Below are 18,521 nucleotides of genomic sequence, written 5' to 3'. Positions count from 1 at the left end.
CACTGAGCATTTTAAGCTCGGCCAGTTAAACTTGCCTCCCTCTCACAGATGCCATCATCATACGTTCGATGCATCATCGTCATTAACAGGAAGAGAGGCTCCTAATTCGTATTTTGCCGTCCATTTGGGGTCCATTTTTGATATTCAACCTGCAGCACTGTTTAAAATGTGTGACTTTGTTCTCTTTTTTTGTGTTCCTGTGATTGTATTAGTGATGACAATCAAATAAATGCAACCGCGACACGTTTGTCTTGCAGCGTCCACCTGGCGTCGCTGTTTCCCCTAACTTGCGCGCATGCCTACAAACCACTACAAAGCAGGCAGTACATGAAAACAGTCATTAATACGTGACCAGAAGAGTATCTCATTTGACTCGTGACTACCTGAAGGAATGGGGGACGCTTCTGTCTGACTGCGAGTCCGTCCGCGCGCGCTAGCGCGTGTGTGTGTCGTGTTGTTTTGGGGGGCGGCGGGTCATGACACTCCAGAGGTGGGTGTTCCTCCGTAAGCTCACAGCTGCTGCTGCTTCTTCTTCTCCTCCCTTCTCTCTTCCATCCTCCCTGAGCTGTTGCACACACGTGCTCGGGTTCAGTCAGTCTGCAGCCGCCAACATGGCAGAGGAGGCGAAGAAACTAGCAGCGTACTCTGCCGTGGACAACAACGTCCAGGTACAGCGGACCTCCATGTCGCTATTAGCTAACAAGCAGACATGTTCATATTTTTCCTTGAATTGTGTGTGAAGTACAGCCGCTAGGCGCAGCCTATTAGCATAGTTAGCCTAATTCCCAGATAAATGCACATTATGCCATGTTGCTGTATTGATGTTATCTAACTTGGAGGATTTTAAAGCGACTTAGCTGAGTGTTATGCGGACTTGTTCCTAGCTGGTGAGCTAACTCTGTTCTGCTTTAACGACCAAGTACACAACAGTACAGTTAGATTAGATTAGGTTAACAGTATGATTACATTACAAAGTGTTGAACCCATTAAGGGGGTGAATACTGTATGCAAAGATAACTTTATATGCATGTACATTTTTACTGATCTTTAAATGTGTAAAATGTAAAATGGTTGAATGGGTCGTTTCTTTTCCAGAACAATCAGGTGGTGGGAGTGGGGAGTGGGTCGACCATCGTGTATGCTGTGGACCGGTTAGGTGAGTAAAGCCTCCATAAGCTTTAATGTCTAACATGGAGAATGCAGTCCCTGAAATTCCGTCTAGTCAAAGTTGCATCAGGGTAATGCATTTATGCAGTGGAATGTAGTAGATTAGAGTGGAGCTGATAGCGATGCTTATTTTAGTTAAGAAACTGTTACTTCTAGACAAATAAAAGGCACACTGGCAGATAGAGCTATTCATAAAATTTCTTCTCCCTCTGGCCAACTGTTAATTGACCCTAAACTCATAAATGATGCCTTTTTCAATTATTACAGTAATTTATACACCTCCAAGAGTAGTGCTACCAGTTCGGATACTAAAGTCTTTCTAAACCATTTAAATGTACATGTCCTGGATGAATCCACTAGGGCACACTTGGACTCTAGTTTTACTATTGAAGAAATCAAATCTGCGATACGTTCATTATCTTCTGGTAGGGCTTGTGGTCTGGATGGGTTTGGAATAGATTTCTATAAATGTTATTTGGATCTGGTTGCCCCTCTTCTTCTGCGTATGGTGAACTCTTCAGTGGAGGAGGGAGTGTTTCCCCAGAGTTTGTATGATGCTCATATCTGCCTTCTCCTGAAGAAGGGCAGGGATTGCTCTAATGTTGCCTCATACCGTCCTTTAAGCTTACTAAATGGTGACCAAAAAAATAGTAGCCAAAGCATTAGCTACTCGTTTAAATAAACACATAGCTCATCTAATCCATCCCTATCAGACTGGCTTCATCCCTAACAGGTATTCCTTTTCAAACACTCGTCGACTCTTAAATGTTATGTACCAGACCAGCCTTCCAGTCTCTGCAGTTATTTCATTAGATGCTCAACAGGCATTCAACCAAATTGAATGGGACTATTTGTTTTTGGTTTTCCAAAAATTTGGCTTTGGCGATAAATTTATGACATCACTAAAAATGCTTTACGCTCAGCCCAAATCCTCAGTTCTGACTAATCACGACAGGTCTGCCTCATTTTTATTACATCGCGGAACCAGACAGGGGTGTTGTCTTTCACTGTTGCTATTTGCACTGGCCATGGAACCCTTGCTATTTCCATCAGGACCCATCCATTGATCACTGGCATTTCAGACGATGCTACAGATAGTCCCATTGGCCTGTATGCGGACGATGTTATCCTGACCCTTTCAGACGTTACAGTCTCTCTTTCTCCACTTCTTTCTCTTATAAATAAATTTGGCAAGCTTTCCGGTTTTACTATTAATTGGGATAAAAGTCTTTTTATGCCTCTTTCAGATGGTCTGGATGCTGCTTTTCTTAGCAACCTGCCATTCAAAGTTTCCACTAGTTATTTTGAGTATCTGTGGATAAATATCACTAGGGACCTTAACTTCTTTTTTAACCTTACTTTTTTGGTTTTATTCACCAACTTAAATCTATGGTCGACTGGTGGAAGCTCCTTCCTCTTTCATTGATTGGCCTCGTTAATGTTGTCAAGATGGTGGTCCTCCCGAAATTTACCTATCTTTTTCAAAATATACCCATTTACCTCACTGCTTCCTTTTTTAAGATGATAGATTCCATTGTAATCCCTTTTGTCTGGGCCGGTAAACATCCTCAAATATCAAAGTCTCACCTACAGAAACCTACTGCTGAGGGGGGTCTACGCCTTCCTGTTTTTCGATATTATTACTGGGCGTGTAATGCCAGATCCTGGCTTTTCTGACTCATCTCTGTTCGAGAGGTGAGGTGGTTGACGTGTTAACACCCAAATGGCCGTTGAATGAAAACCTTGCGTCCTTAGAACTTACTACTTCCTCCTTAGCTGCAGTATTGTTTTCCAATCTTTTTTGTCTTTTCAGTTGCTGAAGGATAATTTCATACTAAAAAATTCATTTTTTAGTATGAAATTAAAATTAAATTTTGAAGCAGATAAAGACTGTCCTGAATCTCCCTGGTTTTTCCAGCTATGCTCCAATTTGTCAGAACTCAGCATTTAAGCCAGGCAATATGGATGTAGTTTTTAAGCACTGGTTAAACAGGGGCATAGCTGCTGTTAAGGATCTAGACATCAATAATCACTTTGCTTCCTTCACTCAACTCCAATCAAAATTCGGTCTTCCTCCTAGCCATGTTTTCAGGTACTTGCAAGTTCGGAATTGTCAAACAGCACTTCCTCCACTATGAAACCAGTGCAGCATAGTTTCTGTGAGCTTATAAAAAAAGCCCCCTACCTCTGAAAAGCTAATTTCTCAATTTGTTAATCTTTTCAGTTCATCCCATCTACTAGGCATATAAAAGAGGCCTGGGTTCTGATGCACTAGGTGAGATTTCAGATGATCAATAGGATTTAAGTCTGTCGAGAATCAAAACCTGTTGATGTCAAAACAGGTTTGTCAAAACTTTGAACAGGTCAAAACCTGTTAATTAATTAATTCTAGACTGCAACTTATTCAGTTCAAAGTTATCCATCAGCTGCACCTTTCTAAAGCTAAACTTAATAAGCTATTTCTCTGCGTCTCACCAAAATGCGACAAATGTAAATTAGATGATGGGACTTTGGGTCATCTGTTTGGGTCCTGCCCTAAACTTCTGGACTTCTGGTGCAGGATATTTGAATTTTATAGCAACGCTTATGGTAAGCTTCTATGTCCGGATAGGCATTTGATAATTTTGGGTTGCTCTAAATCCTCTCTTACTCTTCCCATGTCTCTACAACAGTCTCTAATGTTTGGTTTAGTGGTAGCAAAGCGGGTTATTCTGTGGGAATGGAAATCCTCTACCCGCCTTGTTTTAAGAAATGGCTTAATGACATGGTGTCCTGTATCTATCTTGAGGAAATTTGATACTTTTTGTCTGACAATCATCAGAAGTTCCTTGATGTGTGGGGTCCTTTCAATAGATACAAAATAATGGGCTAAAATGACTGTCATATTCATCTGGACCTGTATTTCTTTTAATTTGTTTTATTTATTTATCTTTTCTTCATTGTTATTTTTACTGTGATTATAATTTATTGTTTTCACCTTTTATTGATATTCCATGGTGAGCTGTTCGATACAATGTCTCCAGAAACGTCTGCTGTTCGCTTGGACTCTGTTTGATTGACTCTACAGTCTGATGAGCACATAGTTTATCCTCTTATCAGACCTTCAGTTAGCTGACAGTGTTTTGACTGTTCTGTTTTGTTGATTTTTGTTTTTGTTTACTTTTTGTTGTTTTTGTTTACGTTTCTTCTTCTATCTTGGCTGTTTAACCTTGATAAATCATAAACAAATATATATAAAAAAGAAACTGTTACTTCTGCACATTCTTCCTTGGTCACTACAGAACTGAATGGCTGAACAGGATTCGGTTCAGTTTTTAACTTGGCCTCTTGAATTCTCTCTCTCTCCATCTGTTTTCTTTCCAGCTGAAAGAGTTCGACAGGAAAAGCTCAACATCGTGTGTGTGCCCACCTCCTTCCAGGTTAGTCAAAGTACCCAAAACACTCAAGTCTCACTTGACTCGGCAACGTGAACGCTCATGTGTTCACAAATGTTCTGAAGAAGTTTCCACACGATAACCATGTCTTGCTCAAAGGTTTCCACAGAGCAGTGTGGTTTAGAGTTAAACCTGCTACAATGACAAATATTGCAGGACGATAAATTATCCCAGACATGATTACAATGTTGTTTTGAGACCGTTTCCAAGTAATATATTGATCATGGCATAATAATCCAGGTTGTCCCTCTCAAAAACTGTTCTAGATAAACTTTAGTTTTGTAGAAAACACTGCAAGATGTTTTAAATATCCAGAAAAAAACACAACAACCAGAAACAATCAATGAAAAAGAAATGAAGCCCACACACAACGGAAACCGTAAATAAAATAGATTATAACGCCTCTGAAAACAAAAATGTCCTTCAAAAGATATGAATCATCAGAATGAAAATGATTGAGCTAATTTTAATTCATCATGTGATTAACTCTGCATAGTGCCAGGTTTACACTCATTATTTTCTGGTATTAATCTTCCACAGTGGGTGACATGGTGTAATCTAATCATTTTTAAAATTGTTTATAGTGTGACATGGTGTAATCTAATCATTTTTAAAATTGTTTATAGTAAAGCTGCACCGATTGCAACTTTCTGGCCGATCACTGATAATTAAAAAAGCTGGCCAGCCCATTCTGATTTTGGGGCGGTACCAATATTTCTTTTTCTTTTTCCTGAAAAGTAGCTAAATATTGTGACAAAGTTGCTGAGTTGGCAACCTCACACATGCAGTCATGACGTCTGTCAGTCTGCCCTCTCTCACAGCAGGGTCTTATTTTCAGACCTTTGCTGAAACAGACGAGGTCAGTTTCACGTAACTAACAGCCGATCGACAGTCTGCCACATTGAATTTTGTCGGTGCAGCTCCTCATCCTGGACCGATTTTATCTTCAGTCATGGATGTGAGGACAATAAAATCCCATGGTTAATTAAAGCAGGATCAAAAACAAAAGAGGACATTACTTTCTTCTCCATCGTTGATGAAACAGCTGCTGTGTGTTCATCTCTACGCTTTCTGAGTTTAGCAGCACAGCTCCTCGGTGAACTCAAACCGATGCTCTCTCTCCTCCCTCAGGCTCGACAGCTGATCCTGCAGCACGGCCTGGCGCTGTCGGACCTGGAAAGACACCCAGAGGTACGATGAGTGTTGGCACTATGCCGGTGGAAGCCAAACGTGGCGGTAACGGTGCGTTTCCTGTGCTCAGCTGGACGTGGCGATCGACGGCGCAGACGAAGTGGACGCTCAGCTCACGCTGATTAAAGGCGGCGGGTGAGCGTGTTCTGCCGCGGACGGCTCGGCTCGAGGCCCCGCCGACCTTTCTGACCCGTCCTCTCTCCGTTTTGCAGCGGCTGCCTCACTCAGGAGAAGATTATCGCTGGCAACTCGAAATGTTTCGTCGTCATTGCTGACTACAGGTCTGCATCGGCTAGTGAGAGTGGTGGGAATATTTTTTCCAGTTTTTAAAAACGCTTGGCTCACGGAATTTTTTTTTTACGTCCCAGAAAGGATTCCAGTGTTCTGGGGGAGCAGTGGAAGAAGGGCGTTCCCATCGAGGTCATCCCCATGGCGTACGTTCCCGTCTCCAGGGTGATAGCTAAGCGCTTTGGAGGGGAGGTCAATTTAAGGATGGCGGTCAGTAAAGCTGTAAGTAGAAGTACTTTTCTTGTTGTTTTCACATGAGTTCTTTAGGTGCTGTTGATGTTTAATTCTCAGCATAAGGTTGCAAATTATTTCTGGAGTTTAGGTTCTGTTAAGAACCTCAATTCAGTTTTGAGTCACAATTTGATTCGATTTTGATTCAGTATTTAGTTAGATTTGGTGGAACACAAATAATTCATTGGAATACGTCTTTTCATGTATTATTTTCTCATTTTTTCTGCCCAGGTTACGCTCCATCCTTTGCTGGTTGTTTAACCCCAGGAATAAACCTGATCCTCTTTCATTTCTGTGCTCACTATTGTTTTTTTCAGGGTTTTTTTTTTTTTTTAACATTATTTAAAAGAAATCTTTATTGTCACAATAGAAAGAGCAAAGTCAGGGAGGAGACATTAGATCAGAGGCCAGCAGCAGGGACGATGATGATGATGATGATGATGATGATGATGAAGGGTCTTCTGAGGTAAGGACAGATTATGACCAGGCAGGTTTCAGAACCAGAGGCTGACAGGAAATTCAGAATTAATCCAGAATATTTGTATTAGCATAGATGACATACTGTCATATTTTACATTTAAAGAAATGGACTAAATATATTTAATAAGCTTCTGACATTTCTGCAGCATAAGAGCTAAAACATATGCTAATCTGAGCGTCATTAGCATTTTCCTCTTGTATTAATAAACATGATAAATTCCTCTGGAGCCAGGTCTGGCTTAGCTTATCTGATGTGGAATCATCAAGGATTCTACACATCCAAATATTCAGATGATGTGATTTCTGCTTTTAAACGGCCTGATCCTCAGCCAGACTCTGAACCTGGACACATGAACAGCTGAGTCCATTGTAGGTGACATGTTTACTTTTAGCAAATGGGAATAATAGTCATAGAAAAAGTGGGGAAACTTTATGTGCTATTAATGGATTTTATCAATTAATCAAATTTTCTGTTTATAAAGATTAAACTTATGGAAAATTTGTTGTTTTTTTCCCCACTCTTTGGGTTTGTGTAGTTTTTAGTGATGTCCACCATCTTGTTTTACAGCGTGTATTTATTTGGACTTCAGATCAACTTCCAGAAGGGATGTTGAAATGAAAGCAAGTTTAGAAAATATTTTGTCATTTGCAATTTGTTTTTGAGGAAAAAAAAGGGGGGAACAAAAACAATTGCGATTTTCTTTATTTTTTTACTTAAACTCCAAAAACGAGCAGCGGTGGTACACTGATGTCACTGTCCTCAGTGATGATCGGAATTTTTCAAAGTGTTTCCAGCTGATTTGGTACAGAGCCCTGCTTTGTTTACATCATAACATTTATGGCCCAGTGGTTCAGCTGCTGTCTGGCAGCTCCTAGCGGTCGCCCTGCGGTCGAGGTCAGACACGCCCAGAGACCCAGGTTAGGCGACACAGTCGGGCTTTCTCTGCTCCTTTCGCTCTGACCGGAACCAGGCCGTGTGCTTTCTGGCTTGCAGGGTCCCGTCGTCACCGACAACAGCAACTTCATCCTGGACTGGAAGTTTGAGGACGTCCAGAACTGGAGCGAGGTCAACACTGCCATCAAGATGATTCCCGGTGAGGAACGCTGGTCACATCAAATCCACAGAAAAGTTGCTTCATGCACAGAGTGAACTTTGAAAATATTTAGATTTCTGATGGCACTGAAAAGGTTTTTGTGTCGTAGGTGTGGTGGAGACGGGGCTCTTCGTCAACATGGCCGAACGGGCGTACTTTGGGATGGAAGATGGAAGCGTGAAGGTTCGGAAGGCTCCCGCCAACTAATGAGCTGGCTACAGGCTCCGCCCACAAAGTGCCACGCTCACAACCCGACCCCAGCTACAGAGAAGCTCACTTTTACCTCGCAAAATAAGTTACTTTCACATTCAGAAGGTGCTGCTTCTGATTTTATGTTTTTTTTTAAGTGCCTGATGAGAAAAAGCCAGCTGGCAGATTTTACTGTTGGAGGAGTTTGACTGAATGGCTGCAGAACTGGGTTTTAAAGCTGACCGGGTCACCAGAGTTCAGCTGAATAAAGCAAAGCTGTGCCTTTTGATTTTAAAATTACATTTAAAAAGCTTAACTGCATGTGTGGCGTTAGTGTGATTATAAAAAATACACAAATAACACAGATCAGAGTTCAAGGATTAAGCAGTCAGGTTTGAACTTTTAGATTCAGCTACGTTCAATCTATCAAAACAAACTGACGTACCATAAAGAGCAAAGGTGAGCAGTAAAACATTCCCTCTAAAAGCAGAAACGACACATCCTTCTGAGAAGCTAAACGTTCAACAAGAACACTTTGTGGCTCATTTTCCATTTCCTCGTCAAAAGGAAAAGAGAGAGATGGTAGCAGAAGTTGAAAAGGTTTAGAAAATGCTGGTGGTTTCCTCCTGGGTTGCATCATCTCCTCTTGCAGCTGGTTAGTCGAGTCAGCTGAGAAGCTTGTAACTTCATGGTTTGCCACATAAACTCTCTATTATTAAATTTTTTTGTGCCTGTGACAAACTTCCGTTACAGTTTCTCCTCACACCAGGCGTCTGGAAGCAGGGAGTCTTATGCCATAAGTTCATTTTAAAAACGAAACCCAGTGATGATGGTGATTAATTTAAATAAGACAACAACCTTCCAAAACAAATATAGTGGGCAAATCTCAAAAAATGAGATTTGCGCTGCTGCTTTGATCATTCAAATAAATCAAGTTGCCTCTAAAAAGTTCTATTTTTTTTCTCCTTTATAGGCTTTTTTTTTTAAAGAAATAAATGGTACAGTAGGATTTTCTACATACTAGATTGCTGTCATAGGTTGCATCTGTTGTAAATTGGTGATACAGTGCCTCATACTGTAATTTGATGCTTGAATATGTATCTTTGTAACTGTGGGAGACTGAAAACGTCACATCCTGGCTAATGTGATACCAATAAGACGTTTTTCAGTTTCCAAAAAGCCACTGTTGAATTGAAACTGTGAAAGTTGTCTTTGTGACTCTGCGGTACGTCAATAAAGTTTCTAAAGTGAAAAGCTATGTTCTAAAAACATAATGAACAAAAACTACACTGTGCATGAATACTTTTGCACCAGCAACTTTTTTAACCAGTTGACTGTGATTTTTTTTCTCTTTTTTTTTTTTTCCTTTTCCTTGTAACCCATACAGGACCAAATTATAACCCATGCTTGTTTTATGTCTAAACTGTTGGAACATAACTTGCTCTAATAAAAGTTGAGTGTGAAAAATGTTTCATGATCCAAATAATTATGGTTATTCATGTTTGTTGAAGTTTTTTATTGTGAAAATGAGCTGAGATGAATAAAATGTTACATCAGACAGGCTTTAAAGCATTTTCAGCATATTGTAAAGTTCACTACTTGTCTTTTAACTAAAAATAATGGAGTTACAGAATAAAACGTATTTAAAAAGTGCAGTAAGTGTATATTTTACCTTGATTAAATTATGATTTATAACAAAACAGAAAAACTTGCCAGTAAGGCTCTGTAGATGCTCTACAGAAGTCTGACAAGCAGATTTTAGATTGAATATCGCTCTTTGACCAGGAGGTGGTGCTAGAAACGCAAACTTCACAGTTGGCAGCGAACAGCTCACTTTTATATACAGCAACTCACTGAAGTCACTCAAAACCAAAAGTAGCTTTCCTGATTAAATTTATATAAAGTGGCGGCGGAGGCATTAAGTAATGCAGGTATTACGTCACTACACTGTTTATTTAGAGAAACAACTCGTGACCAGGAACAGGAACTGTACCGCTTTATACCTTAAGCCACGTTGAAGATTTCATGTTGACTGGTCCTGACAACCACGCTGAGTGATGTCTTAATGAACCAATCCAGCTCATCCAAGATGTCCGAATCAACCAATGGCATCGTTGCTTCTCGAAACGACCTGTCTATTTGACGGAAAGCCACACATCCGACCAACCGGCGACCCTCAATAGGAACTGCCATCAGGGACTTTTTTGCGTCAGCTCTGACAGGACGCCTGCGTCTACGTAACAGACAGCGAATCAGCCAATGTCAGTGACTGTTTGGGGGGGCTGGTATGCTCTGAGCCCTCCCCTTTGACTGACGAATACCTAATCCAATCAGATTTTGCTTAGTGTGCGAGGACACGTGATTGGCAGTAAATTGTGCAATGAGAGAATAGTACTTTAAATGTGAAAGCAAGAATGATTTTTAGTGTCCAATCCTAGTGTAGAAACAAGGCGGGATTTAGGGTAACCAAGGCAAGACTCAGTCTAGTATAAAGGGAATAACATGGTGTCCCAGAGGCTGTTTATGTTTACTTAAAGAACACGTTCAAGTGGGGCGTATTTCCAGACACAGCAAATATTTTTATATCGTTTCAGTTTTTTTACACTTTCTTTATTTTCATGTTCAGATTTACTTGCTTAGTGGCATGTAAATCAGCTACTTTACTAATGTGCCAGTCTTACAAATGGAAAGGGAGCTTCACTTTGGAAGCGTGAGCATTACCCTGGTGCTCCTGCTGCTGCTGAAAGCGCTCATAGGTTTCGGGACTTCGGAAGCTCAGGGCTCCGCCACCGGACTGGAGCCGGGGTCCGACAGCCGGGGTTCGGCGGCGACCTCGGGAGAACATGGTGCCACCGCGGCCGTGGAGGAGCTCTGCATGGAGAACACGGGCAGCGCGATCACTGGAGCTGACGTTACGGTGGAGGACGATGAGAACTGGTCTGCAGGGGAGGCCGAAGAATCCCGGGGAGAAAGTGACGGAAATGTTCGACCTACGAGGTAATTACAGTACGAATGCATATAGAGCGACACAGCTAGTAGCTTGAAACCCATTATCGGACACTGTCGTTTAAGACGTGGAAACATATGCTATTTTCAGTGTGACACATAAGCTTGTTCATATTTAAAGCTAAACAAAGATAAAATGTTGAAATAAAAAAGCTAAAATAACCATTTATTGTGTTTGACACACTTTTGGAGTATCCTTCCGCCATAGTGCTGCACAGAAGTTATTGTTTATCTGGTAATGCTTCATTGACTCATAAACTGCTATTTAATTTCCAATTTTACTGTATAATTTATCAGTCATTTTGAAAATGTGTTGAGAACCAAACGACTAAAGACTGATAAAATATGCCAGCAGACTGTCAAGGATGAAAACTGAGATATCGCGATGTTGACAAGTGTGTCCGAAAATGGGTTTCGGGAGTCTTTGGATAAAATTGCGTAAATATAACTGCACCGTTTGGGTTGCCATTCGTTTGGGGTTAGCTAGTCGTTATTCTTTATATATATTCACAAGTAATATAAGTTTTGTTTTTAAGTTTGGCGTCTCAGGACAGTACACGCTTCATCCTTTCGATCAGAAACATGAAATGGAAAGTTCTTCTGCAGTCTGCCGAAGGCGTGTTTGCAACAGTGAACTGGAAAGTGTGTATAGAGCGCCAGTAGTGCCGCAATGTTGCATGTCAATAATTTTTTTCCACGAACAAAAATTAAACTTGAAATAAATGCATATGTTAGATATATAATATATCTAACATGTGATATCTGTGCGTAATTATTCCAAGAAATTAGTTAAATGGCCAGTCAGATCTGACTAGTTAACATGCAAAACAAGTAAAATTCAGACCAAATACTTTGACAAGTGTAATGTTAGCCCTGCTCACAGAGGTTTCCAGACATTGTTCACAGATTCATAGATTGCTCATAGAAATAAATAGTCACATAATCTTGCTTTTTTGAATATAGTACATTTTCTTTTGTTGGATATATTTCAATCATTTTCAGCCTCGTTAACCAGCATAATCTAATTTAAACTCTGACCAGATCATCACTATGTATGTTAGGTGCTTGTTTACTATTTTAATTCATGATTTTGCTAGGTAATGGTTTAATTATTTAGCAAATTTAGTTGCTTTTGGACCAGGGTCCTGAACTGACTTGTAATTACAGTGTTTTAACTCAAACAAAATGTTGTTTTGTTTGAGTTCTTTTCATTGCTGTCCTTACGCAATAAAAAGAACTCAAACCGTTTTGAGGTTTCAAAAACGGATAAAATAGTTTCTCAGGTTTACAGAAATGTGGCATTATTAATAGTCTAATACCTGCAAACTTTTTGTTGTTATATCTCTTTCATTGCCTTATTTTACTTCAACTATCACCGTTATTCCTCTGGTACTGTTGCTCTATAAAGACCTTGTTACATTTCCAATTAAGTGGAAGCCTTCCTCCTCACTTGACAACAGAGGAAGCATCTCATGCTGCGGTGTGTTTAGCCTCCTGTCAGCTGCTTAGGTAAATCTGTCTGTTTACGGTATTAACAATCAGTTCATGTGGAGTTTCAGAGAAGACAATGACTGTGGATTGAAGGATATAGGAGAACAACATAAAAGCTGTTTTCAGCATGACTTTAATCTATCAGGATATAAACTTCTTTCATTGTATGGAGTTGTACTTGTGTTCTTACTGTATCACCTGTGAAAATCCACCGTAAAGCTGTTAGTCAAGAGTTGAATGTCTCACCTCAACCACACAGCAGCTGCTGCCTGAAGTGAGCTGCAGCGCTGGGCACGCTGGGTGCAGCACCGATACTGTCTTCCTTGGTAAACAGGAGGTTCAACGCCCACTGTAGGTGTTTGCTGCAGTGTGTTCCTATTATGGTATTTATATATTTTCCACAGACCATTGCAGCTATGTTGGGTTAGGCTGAGATACAGCCTCGTGGACCCTGATTATTCCAGTAGCCTTTTTTTTCTGGTCCTGGAAGTGTAAAATGTCCTACACTAAATTATTCTCTGTGTGATATTCCAAACATTCTGTTAATCTTTCATTCGGGAGCTTGACTGAAGTTATCAAAGTGGAGACCTTGTTGGAGAGTTGGTTCAACCTTTTGAAGATCTACAGCACCCTTTCTGAACTTTATGTTCAAATTTATTGCACCTGGATTCACTTTGGCGGTTCAAAGCGCAGTCCTGGGTATGTGTGTGTTAGTGCGATCGGGTGAATGTGGCTGTAGTGTAAAACGATTTAAGTGGTCAGTATGTCTAGAAAAATGCTTAATAACTCCAGTGCTTTTGTCAAAGTCCGTCCATTTAACCTTTCCCTCATATTAAAGCTCCATGATGACACCCGACTAGACTCGGCCTGATAGGAAATTCCAATTATGTGATAACCTCAAGTAAGATTAACACAATGTTACGGTAGCAGAAAATGTTTAAGTGAGTGCATAACATGATTACAGAGCTAATTGCTTTTGTTTTTAAAAAATAAAGGTCAACACTTGCGCCTGCAGTCTGTAAAATAATATATAGTGCTGTCCTGGTATTTATGGGGGTTAGTGTGATTAGCTAAAATCTGTGAATATTTGAGACCACTTCTAAGACACTTAATAGTTCAAACACCAAATACACATTAATATGCATTAATACTCACAGTGGGAATCATCTTGGCACTACTGCAGAAGCTAACACTTACTTATATTCGCTCTTGGGGGTATAGCCAATCAGCTCAAAGGAAAATAAATAGAGCTTCTGGATTGGGTGCTTTGCAAACGCCAGCCAATAAATAGCATGTCAAGTAGCATTACACAAAGGTATGTCAGCTTCCCAAGCTAATACAAACTACTAAGTATAATACTCTAAGTATAACAAGCTAATGCAAGATAACATAAGTGTAGCAGACTAATATAAGCCAACATGACAAGCTAAATTAAGCTAACATAAGCACAACAAGCTTATGTTAAGCTAACATAAGTATAACAAGTTTGTACAAACAAACATAAATATAATAAACTAATTTAACAGGCTAATGTAAGCTAACATAGTGTAACAAACTAATACAAGCTAACATAGGTCTGACATGCTACATCTAGCTAACAAATGTAAAACATGCAGATAGAAGCTAAAATATGTATGACATGCTAATACAACCTAACATAAATGTAACATGCTAATACAAGCTGGCTTTAAAAAGCTATTTAGCTTTTTTTTATTATTATTATTTTTCAGACAATTTTGAATGCAGTGACATCCTCACAGATGGACTCAAGTAAAACCTAAATCTAAAAAAAAAACAGTCTGGACACTTTTGCCATTTCTATGGTATATCATTGAATTGACTTTAAAAATACTGGTAAAAGAGAATGTTTTAAAACTTTTAAAAACCTGATAAACCCTGATAAAAACAACAACAAACTGGGTGGTACATGTTTACCCTTGTAAAACCATCTGAGTCCTTCTTTCTCCCAGCTAGGAGCCACTGAGATGCTACACTGGAAGAATGGAGGATTTTAATTTTAATGCATATTTAACCTTGGAAAAGACAAGTAAGCAAAGATCTTTTTTTCCCCCCTTTCTCTTCCATGTTTTTCTACAGAACAAGTCATTTTCTGTGTTTAACGGGCAAAGTGGAAGTTGTGCTCTACTAAAGCCCATGTCTTGTTATAAGAAGCTATAAACTGAAGTGCTGCAGCACTGCTGGAGCTGGTGATAAAGGCTGCAGTTTGCTTGGAAAGAAGCAGAATATTCCTGTCTGTCACCTCAGCAGCTGCAGGAAAAACTCCTGAACGTTCATCCTGGTGGTGGTCACACCCTGCTCCCTCTCTGCACCTTCATCTCCTCCTGTGTACCTCCTTCTTCTCCTCCTCCTCCCTTTTTTCCCCTCTCACCATGTCACTTTCCACATCACATTCTTACCGTATTCTTTTCCAAATATTAGCTGTTAGCATTTAGAAATGGCTTCAATTTCTACTTTATCTTAAATGCTTCAATAAATTTCTCCACAAGTTTAGGAACAGAGTTTTCTTACCAGAACACAAACCAGTGGAATGTATGATGTTTTTGTTAAAAAATAAAAAACCACTTTCCAGGGGCTTAATGTGGGTGTTAAAACATGGAGAGAGCGTCTGCACCTCATCCCTCTGCATGTCTCTGTTGGATTGTGTCTCCCCTTGAAATTATTCTCTTTGTCTCTCGCTCTTTTGAGTTTAGTCTCGCTCACATCTTACCCTTTGCTTCTTCACCCGACGCTCTCATACATACACATTGCTTTTTAATGTCACCCCTCGGGTATATAGTCTGCTGCATACAGCATGCAGTCTTTCCACCTGTCTGGAAACGGCAGACTCTCCACTGGCTTTTCTTCTTGGCACCAGAATTAGATTGTTGGTTTTTGGAAGCTCATCTTGTTTGGAGGCCAATTACAACTTTCAGTTGAGTTAAAAAAAAAAAAAAAAAACTGCTGTGGCTCAAATATACATTCATTTTCTAAAGGATGTCGGACGTAAATCTTGTTACACAAATAAGAGTTAAAATTTTAGACGTCTCATAATTTTCAAAACATTTTTGATTTCTCAGTTCAAAAAAATATAGTGATTTTGTGTAATTTTTCTAAATAGTTTTTGGGGTTTATTTAAACTGTCATCTAAGAATTAAAAGTTTTAAAACTGTAAAGAACTTACCTTAGAATGACAATTGAGATCATAAATTAGATTTTTATCATAAGTTTTTCTATGCCTTTAGGTCAGAAAGAATGATTTTAATCTCTTTTTTTCTGTCAGCTGTGCCTCATTATATCGAGATTATTAAATTTCAGACTTGTTTATTATCGTACTACGTTTTACTATTTCATGTGATAGACAGCAGGATTTTAAAACATCATTCTATTGCGATAAGGTTAATCATCTCAAAATGTTGAAAATAATATGAAATTAAAGAAGTTTAAAAGTGAAATATTTTTCACTGATGAATGTAATGGGATTACTGTTTATTGTTATGGTAAAATTTTCTTTATTTCATTATTTTGAGATGAGATGTTGAACTTGTTAATGGTTTCAATGTGCTATCTTCATTGAGTTTTTGTTGGGATCAAAGTTTCACTAGCTCCATTTCCGACCATCGTTTTGCTACCTGATCTACACATGTTCTTTCCACCTCTCAATCCACTAAAAAAATAAAAAATAAAAACGCCAGACATGATGAAGAGTAAAGGGTGATACTGGGTGGAACGTGAAGACAGCTGCAGAAGCAGCAGGAGTGTACAGTGCAGACAGAAGTGCCACATGACCTTCCAGAGTCCATTTGATCTGACAAATGTGTTGCTCAGCAGAGTCTGATGCAGGCGGCATGTTGAGGACGGTGCACAGCAGCTTTGCTTGTATTTCAATCTTTGAATGAACTGAGTGAAGATTGTGCCACAGAACTTAGGCTACGTCCACACAGCAGGTCTTTATTTTTTTTTTTTTTTTTTTTTTTTGTAAATGTATTTATTTTTTGCTGAAATATATTTGTTTTTCATGTGGTCGTTCATACTAATTAAATACCCCCACAATCAGACATCTGTGTGAACAATCCACGGCCCCAGTGGTGACCCATGTACCCAGAAGAAGAACGTAGACGTCAGATAGCAGCGCGCTATTTACGGGCGTAATAATGGGCGACGCTGTCTATAGATACATTTTGAAATTATTGAACATCTGGAGCTGACAGTTTTGTCAGTTGGGGCTGTGAAAAAGTCGGACATGGGTCGCATTTACCTGTTGTGTAAACGTAGCCTTATACATTGCTCACCTGTGAGTTGAATGCCACGCCACTTTGGTTCCACAATCTCAACTTTGTGCTCTGAAAGCACCGGGCTCGTAGTGTCCATGGATCGACTTAAATGATGTAAAAACATCTGTTCACTGCAGAACTATGATCTGAACGGGGCTCTCGTTTAATATCGAGATAAAAAAAAAATTCAAACCTGTTTTTGCGATGTTAATACAGGATGTCTGCTTTCTCACAAGTCAGTAATTAGATTTAAACAAATTTTATTGCAAAGGCTTCAGTATGTGAAGAAAACAGGATTTCAGGATTGTTTTTGTGTGATATGGAGGGTGCTCCATCTTGTTTTGTCAGGATAAGTTTCATTGTATTGCAGTGTCTCGACACTGTTGTTGCTATTTGGATGGCATTGCCTCATTAGGTGAGCAAGGTTTTAAAAGCAACTTGTCTTAACAGTACGTGAAGCAGCACGTTCTGACCGCCTGCTGGAAATGGTTCTTCTGCTGGGAAATTACATGAATGGAGGCTCTCGAAAGGCCCAGTAATATGCATTTGACCTCAGCTCCCTTTGCAAGGTAAATACTGATCTGCACATTTATTTTTTCACATTCTGCTACAGATGATCCCAGAGAGTTATGACAAGGAGTTAACAACTCAACCACCAACAACCAAAAAAAAAAATATTTTCCCCAGTATAACTACTTTATCTTTTAAAGAGTTTTTTTTTTATTGTTTTTGCCATGTACGATAAGAATCTGAAAATAACTTCACTTTTAAAGCAAGTTGTTTTCTGACAGCTTTGTTGCTCCAAACTTAAGGAGACTCGGAAAAAACTCTAAAAATAACCAAAATAAGTAAAAGTAACTTAAAGCAGAGGAAGCTAAGCTGTTGGATCAATAGCTGTGAAACCATCAAGGATTTCTCCTCAGTATGAATGAGGTCAGCCCACCGTTCCTTTCAGTACTTTAGTACTCCTTTCCAATCCAATCAGACCCAATCCTGTTACATCTCTTATTAAATCATAATTCAGTTTCACTGTTGAATTTGCTTAAGCATGCCGTACCTCTTTATCCACTCTGGTTTTATGTTTGCTGACAGAATCACAACTTAAACCACCCAGATAAATTTGCCTTATTCCAAACACGATCACTTCATTCTCGCATCCAGGTGTCAACATCTTTTTCTCAAAGTTTGATATTTGCAGTTGTTGTCTTTCTCATCCCCTCCACCATCCATCACTGTACCTGTAATCTATAAATATTCTAGATGTCTGCTTTGATCCGGCTTTCAGATGGTTATGTGCAGTGCTCTTGTGTCGCCTTGTCAGCTGTCACCCCACCTTTCCTCCGCCGTCTTTGCGTCGGAGCCTCGCGCTCTGGAAGCTCGGCGTCGCACCTGTCGGCATGTTCGCCTGCTTTTTTTGAACCCGTTTTCGTGTGTACATGCGACTGTTCTTCCCAGCTCCGATGCTCCGGCTCCCGGGGCCCTCCGCTGGGGCGACGGCGCACCTCAGGGAGCACTTCCAGGTGAGACTAGAGAGGACGGTCGCTTTGTGTGAACCAACTACCCCCACCGCCAACCTTTCAACCCCCCCCCTCTCTCTCACACGTCCATCTCCACACACACACACACACACACACACACACACACACACACACACACACACACACACACACACACACACA

At 39.9% G+C, this 18,521-nt stretch overlaps 2 protein-coding genes across 2 annotated transcripts in view; both read left to right on the top strand.

The window, feature by feature from the left end:
* Nucleotides 1–282: 282 nt before the first annotated feature.
* Nucleotides 283–9,535, top strand: rpia (ribose 5-phosphate isomerase A (ribose 5-phosphate epimerase)). The gene is made up of 9 exons (XM_007568577.2): nucleotides 283–668; nucleotides 1,096–1,156; nucleotides 4,531–4,586; nucleotides 5,733–5,792; nucleotides 5,863–5,927; nucleotides 6,005–6,073; nucleotides 6,161–6,302; nucleotides 7,786–7,885; nucleotides 7,995–9,535. The coding sequence occupies exons 1-9, from the start codon at nucleotides 477–479 to the stop codon at nucleotides 8,090–8,092; spliced, it is 843 nt and encodes a 280-aa protein (XP_007568639.1). The 5' UTR covers nucleotides 283–476; the 3' UTR covers nucleotides 8,093–9,535.
* Nucleotides 9,536–10,534: 999 nt separating this feature from the next.
* LOC103149415 (eukaryotic translation initiation factor 2-alpha kinase 3-like) overlaps nucleotides 10,535–18,521 on the top strand; it is a 46,767-nt gene continuing 38,780 nt past the window's right edge. The window contains exon 1 of the mRNA XM_016679928.1: nucleotides 10,535–11,071. Within this exon, the coding sequence (XP_016535414.1) occupies nucleotides 10,758–11,071 (314 nt within the window). The 5' untranslated portion in view covers nucleotides 10,535–10,757. The remainder of the gene's footprint in view (nucleotides 11,072–18,521) is intronic.

The sequence above is a fragment of the Poecilia formosa genome, unplaced genomic scaffold (genome assembly GCF_000485575.1).
Source record: "Poecilia formosa unplaced genomic scaffold, Poecilia_formosa-5.1.2 Scaffold226, whole genome shotgun sequence".
NCBI lineage: Eukaryota > Metazoa > Chordata > Actinopteri > Cyprinodontiformes > Poeciliidae > Poecilia > Poecilia formosa.
Note: the sequence above shows the minus strand (reverse complement) of the source record. Positions and strands in the feature narration are given on the sequence as shown.

Bases quoted from the DNA above. Each gene is read 5' to 3' on its own strand.
- rpia (XM_007568577.2), top strand. From the start codon at position 477: ATGACACTCCAGAGGTGGGTGTTCCTCCGTAAGCTCACAGCTGCTGCT. The intron at 5,793-5,862 runs GTACGATGAGTG...TCCTGTGCTCAG, and splicing joins ACCTGGAAAGACACCCAGAG to CTGGACGTGGCGATCGACGG. The intron at 5,928-6,004 runs GTGAGCGTGTTC...TCCGTTTTGCAG, and splicing joins ACGCTGATTAAAGGCGGCGG to CGGCTGCCTCACTCAGGAGA.